Source organism: Micropterus dolomieu, linkage group LG18 (genome assembly GCF_021292245.1).
Source record: "Micropterus dolomieu isolate WLL.071019.BEF.003 ecotype Adirondacks linkage group LG18, ASM2129224v1, whole genome shotgun sequence".
NCBI classification, from domain to species: domain Eukaryota; kingdom Metazoa; phylum Chordata; class Actinopteri; order Centrarchiformes; family Centrarchidae; genus Micropterus; species Micropterus dolomieu.
This window is the reverse complement of record NC_060167.1, coordinates 14359740-14365828: the sequence shown is the minus strand read 5'-3', so window position 1 is coordinate 14365828 and position 6089 is coordinate 14359740. Positions and strand designations below refer to the sequence as shown.

General features: G+C 38.4%; 2 protein-coding genes across 9 annotated transcripts in view; one reads left to right on the top strand and one right to left on the bottom strand.

Moving 5' to 3' along the window:
- snta1 (syntrophin, alpha 1) overlaps positions 1 to 1590 on the bottom strand; it is a 53392-nt gene extending 51802 nt beyond the window's left edge. The window contains exons 1-2 of one of the 2 annotated variants that reach the window (XM_046075595.1): positions 1527 to 1590; positions 1031 to 1355 (exon numbers count right to left, since the gene is read on the bottom strand). In XM_046075595.1, the coding sequence (XP_045931551.1) occupies positions 1031 to 1313 (283 nt within the window). In that variant the 5' untranslated portion in view covers positions 1314 to 1355; positions 1527 to 1590. Of the gene's footprint in view, positions 1 to 1030; positions 1429 to 1526 lie in introns of those variants that run through there. The other variant, XM_046075594.1, reaches the window with a different exon arrangement.
- The window catches only part of cbfa2t2 (CBFA2/RUNX1 partner transcriptional co-repressor 2), a 52738-nt gene continuing 47271 nt past the window's right edge, over positions 623 to 6089 (top strand). For 3 of the 7 annotated variants that reach the window (XM_046075593.1, XM_046075586.1, XM_046075582.1), the window contains exon 1: positions 928 to 1224. The gene's annotated coding sequence lies outside the window, so the exon portion shown is untranslated. Of the gene's footprint in view, positions 736 to 927; positions 1225 to 1409; positions 2316 to 6089 lie in introns of those variants that run through there. The other 4 variants (XM_046075588.1, XM_046075583.1, XM_046075587.1 and 1 more) reach the window with 3 other exon arrangements.

Sequence of the window (6089 nt, the reverse complement as noted above, 5' to 3'; positions counted from 1 at the left end):
CAACCAAAGTAGTTTATATTGTGTAGAAACAGTCATTGATTTACTCTTGTTTCTGTGACTCCACTTTCACCTGTATAGTACTTAATTAGTACTCATAGCCATACCTTTCAGAGACAGGATAATTCTTTTTTTATTGCAGGTGTAAGCACCTTTCAGATATATGGCTTAAAATAGAGGTATTAGATGAGTTTTAGAACATAAAACAATTACATACAGTTGCTAAAAGTTGATGTGTTTTGGGTTGTCTTGGTTTAATAACATGTTGGGAAGTAGGTGTTTCTCATTTTAACAGTATATCCTCTGGTTTTGTTGAGTCTAAGGGAACCATAACGAACTCAACAGAAAAATATACAGAACAAAATTGAGGTTTGGTAATTATAATTTAATACACGTTTGGTTGCTGTTTGGAGTCTTCTAAAGACCTTCTGTTGCTAATTTACTTGTCTAAGTTAACTTTCATCTGTTTTTGATGAAAGAAGCATAAGATTTTGTCATGTATCACGGCAACTAAGGACTTTTTTAAAGCAAAAAGAGTACTACGCAGCATAAACAACGTCCCTTTTCCTGCTTTTCTTAGTCTCTTTAACGTTAGTTTGTTTAAGTTTCGCCATTTTGCAAGGTTGTGTGCGAAGCCACACGGTTACGTACTAAACGTGAGCTTAACGTTAAGTTACACGACAGAAGCTAATTGGCATCTCCGTTGACTCTGAGACACTGAAATGGTTCCCTGCTGAGGTGAGGCACGGCTTGAGATAATCACAGCTGTCATTTTTTTTAAAAATGTGCTAAAGCCCTAAACGTTTCAAGTGTGTGTTAAAATACGGATGAGAACTGGTCTTGACAAAACGTCCTAGATAAGTGGAATTTATCGCTCATTGGAGGTGTTTAACGGTCAGTTTGAAGTTAACTGACAAGTCGACGGTTGTGTTTTCGCCCTCGTTGACAGAAACTGCACTGAAACTCCTAGCAAAAACTTGTGTTAACTGGCATTGACTCGCCGTTAATGAAGTTAGCCGTTTTAATGTTTTACCTTTGATACTGATTCCAAGTCCTCCAACATCTTGCTTGGTAACTCGCACGGTGCGCTTGACGTTGGTGATGGTTTCCGGGACCGGGGACGAGCTAAGGTTCGGGGGGTCTCCGTTGATAGCACCGGCGGGACTCGGGTTGGGCTTCGCGGGCTCCTCGGCACCCTCCCCGGGGTTTATTGTGAGCATATCCTCGGTAAGTGTGCCCAGCACCCGGATCCAGCGGTCCACGGTCAGTCGAAGCTCCAGCAGTCCTGTTTTCTGCGCCTTCATCGCGGCAGCCATGTTCAACGCATTCCTGGAATAACTCTAGACGGGCTGGCAGTCCTGTAAAGAGATAGGGGTGGAGGGGTTGGGGTAGGGGTTAACGCACACACAAGTCCGTCTCTCACTCCCCAGACTTTGCTCCCCTCCAAAGAGGTTTATCCAGTAGTAAGAAGTAGCCTAAAGTTAATTGAGGTTGATACGATTAGCAACGGTGTTGACACACAAACTCACACACTCAAAGTTCAAAGAGCTTCGTGTGCAGCCCCTCCATTAATGAACTGTTTGCGGCTGAGTCACACATAATTACGTTTTGATTCATTCATTTATTTATTTATTTCAAGCGCATCGAATCACCCGGGCTCAGATCACAGCTCTAATTTGCAATGTGCCCAACAGACACAAAATCACTGCACTGATATACAGGCTTTCTGTCATGAAGAAAATAAAATAAATTGTTCTTCCCAGGCCAGAGATAGGCTACTGATTTGCCTTTCCATCTGATAGAGCTCATATCAGGCTTGAAATCCACAAATCGTCTTCAGTTTTAACTCTGTTGACAGAAAACATACTCACAAAGTCTGTGATGTGAACAGCAAAGAAATCTCATGCCCTGTGAATATCTCCGCTTAAAACAGAATAACTTGTATTAGTTTAAAGGCTAATTTTGCCTTGAAAGAGCAGATGAAAATTGATAGCAGATCATAAGTACCATGACAATTCTAGGCTGTGGCTGCAACTTCTCTAAACCGCTTGCGGAAAATAAACCCTCCAAATCAATGTACAGCAAAATCTTGATAAAAGGTAGACACATCATAAGCATGCTGTTCTCTAAAGGGTGGTGGTTAGCCCAAAGATTCCCTCCAGTAGGCACTAAATGAGTTGGCAGCACAGTATATGAGCACTGACAAAGCTGAATCAATACTGGCCACAGACCAAAACCAAAGGACCGGATGTGCTGGACTGGGAATTCCATAAGAGCGACGAGAAAGACTTTGAGAGAGAACAAATATACCTGTACAGGTACTTTCAGTTTTTCTTATAGTCTTTCAATAATCTATATCTCAAATAATATGGAAAACACTGAAAATGTTGTCTAATGTTTGTCTATATGTTTGAAACTGATTTGTAATAAGCTATGACTTCAGTCAAGCTACCAAGCCGCTTGGTCTTGGTCTTGATTCCAACTCAACAGGGATAAGTATTGTCTTGGTGACTCAGCAGAAGTGCACTTAATTGCGCAGAGTAGACATTAAGAACATGCGTGAGTCACTGAAACAAGCTGATGAAGCAGTCCACATTTCTGTGCTCTATTGCATCTGCAAGTAATCTCACAGCCCTTCAGCCATGTGTGGGGCAGCCTGTGCTGCACCTGCTTCACAACAGGTGAAATAGCAAAGAATTTCCAGCACCCAAGTTTAGAAAACACTCTTCTGGGTTGTTGGTGAGGGACAACCTCCCTTAAAGAAAACTGCTCTCAAACCACACAGATGGTTTAAAGATCCTCATCTGTTACTAAAACCTCCTACTAACATAAAAGCAGCTAAGCAGATAGACTACCCCCACCAAAACTATTTCATTGATGTGTTATTGGTTAATGTTTGCTGTGGTATATTGAGTTCTAGTTGTATTTCCTGTAACTGATTTTCCTGCATCCGTTGAACATAATGCACAAACTGAATGTGTTCCTAAACACAGGTTGGTAATTAGTTGGTTCCAAATCTTCTGTCTCCCCCTAGTGATTAAATGGCTCCGTTACTTCAAAACAGATGGACACATTTAAATAGCTTGGTGCCAGACAAGGGCATCTTTTTAAATATGATGCACATATTTGTTTAGGGATATTAAAAAAAATGGGTTTCACTGAAAGGCTTGTAGAACACGTTTTTGACTGGCAAAAGAGACCTTTTTTATTAACACATTTTTTTAATTTAACGTTTGGAGAAGACATCTATGGGGAAATGCTTATAATTGTCTTTACCAGTTAGACCAGTGGGTTTACCAATGAATATTATTCATATGCCTCATAGACTCTGTGACCCCTAAACATTACAATGTTACTGATGGTTGATTAAGTGCTTAAACAGCTGCTCAATTTAAATAAAAGGTGTAAATGAATGAATAAAAGTATACAGTACTATACAGGTGTAGAATAAATGTAAATTAAGAATACTTTCAAAGATTGACATTTTAATAAATTACATTTACCAGTCAACAACATGCAAAGTGAGTGAACAGAAGAAAAATCCTAAATTAAATCAATAGTTGGTGTGACCACTCTTTGCCTTCAAAACAGCATCAATTCTTCTAGGTATACTTTTGAAGGATCTGGGCAGGTGTGTTGGCCTAAACATATTGCCGAACTACACACAGTTCTTCTGTGAATTTGGGTGGCCTCAGTTGCTTCTCTCTCTTCATGTACTCCCAGACAGACCTGATAATGTTGAGATCAGGGCTCTGTGTGGGCCATACCATCATTTCCAGGACTTAAACTATTAACATTACAGCATTTTTTCCACAGTACTGTACGTTTATTCGTAATTACTTTGGATATAAATGTTGTCATGAACTTTGTCTAGTGGTTAAAAACACAAATTCAGTGACAACATATGTTTTTTGTTTGGACTCAAATTAAGATATAATGTGTAATATATAATGTACAGTATAATAATTTTGTGCAATAATTAAATGTTTAATGTTTTTTTATTTATACAAAGAATCAAATTACTACACTACAAATGTGAAAGGGGTCGTCCAAAGTGACAAACTCACAGAATTATTACACAATTCTTTAGCTTTGCTGAGCTTTTTATCTTCTTTTAGCTCATCATTTCGGTTATGGCCCACAAATGTACTGAATGATTCAGTCTCCGCGCTCTCATTAATCTCTTTCTAAGCACACAAACCCCACTGCATGCTGCCTGCCCAGTACCAAATGACATACAGACAAAATATGCAGCTAGCTAGTGAGCACAGTGGAGAGTTTAACTGATTTTTAGCTGACATTTACCTAGCGATAGAGCCAGATGTTTCACAAATGACTCAGTACAAAAAACAACAAAGAAAAGCGAAAATAAGGAATACTGGACTTGTGTTTGTTAGGAGGCCACAAATACGACTCCAAATAAATGTTAAAATTGCTGCATGTTTGCTGGATGTGTATGTAAGTGATTGTTTTCTAAAATTACAACTTCTTGAGGCAATAATCAGGTCTAAGTCTGTGTGGTTGTTGTGGAGGTTTTGTGCCCTCTAGTGGCCATAGAAATCAATTTAAGATTCAGACAGACAGGTTGTGGTTCCTTTCTCATCTCCTTTAGCAAAGGGTACACTGAGCCTTTCCACAACATGGCAGACCCACAACAATAACAAGTCCTTCACATCTTGTTTAGGAAAAGACTATGGACTTAATTTGTTTGAGTATTCGACCGCAGCCTGTGTCTCTTTAAATGTTCAAGATGAGGTGAATAAAGGTAATAGAGTGGGGAAAAATATGTTTAGTTACATGAACTTTTGACATGTTACCTTGTCACCTCATAACCTTCCACCACTGTTATACTACTATTTGTTCAGACACTTGGATGTACTATTTAGCACATGTATGGAACAACACATAAACAGCTCAACGACAATGAATCAGGGGCTCCAACGACAGTGCTTGACTTAAGCAGTGCATCTACCTAATGATGTTTAGCATTATGGCAAAGTGTTTGACCATCTGACCTCCTGTCTATACATCTGTCAGTCTGTTCCTTTGTGATGTGAGTGGCAGGTGGCCAGCCTATCTTTCACAGTACTAGGCTTTAATTTTTCTTTTTTTTTTCAAACCTTCACTGAATAGAACAACAGGATTTGTAAGGATCTCTCAAACACAAAGGAGTAGATGTCTTCTCATAGAAAACACATTTGTAGTTTGGAGTTGATGTAGTCATGTACAGTACTGAAACGTTGTTTGTCATATGGAGAATGTGACACGTGTTGTTTTCCAGTATGTTGACTTGAGATGAAGCAATAACTTTAAATGCAGATTTTTGGCTTTAAATCCGGTGTTTACATCCATACTGGATGAACAATGTGGGAGTAATAGCCCATACTAATATCCTTGTTCCCCAATATCCTCGCACTGTTGAGCAAATATGAATATATACATTCTCAAATTGCACTAAAGCTTACATAAGGACTTCAACCTCATATCCATTGTTTCATGTCAGATCCAATTGTGCTCTTTGTCAATGATGATGATTTGTGCTACTGTATATTTATAAAATGAGGCATTGTTAAAGATTGAACTACCCATCAGTATATAAAATATTTAAAATCATCTCCACCGCAACCAACAATAACATCAATGTGCATCAATAAAAATAATTCAATAATATAAAATAACATAATATTATGAAAGGGACAAGTCTACATAACATTACTGTTACTTTTGATATTGTAAATACATTTTATTCATAATACTTATATACGTTTACTTATGTCAGATTTTGAATCAAGGACTTTTACTCGTAAATCGAGTATTTTGCTGTGGGGTACTGTTGCTTTACTCAAGTAGGAGATGGGAATACCTTTTCCACCACGAAAACCTATGATTGTATTAAGTGAAAATTACCATAACTGCAAATGTGAAGGGATGTGCTCGGGTTCATGTAATGGTGTTGACAAGTTCAAAATGTTAAAGAATGTTTGTATTTCTATTAAATAAATTAAATCAAACAGTAACTACACACACACACACACACACACACACACACACACACACACACACACACACACACACACACACACACACACACA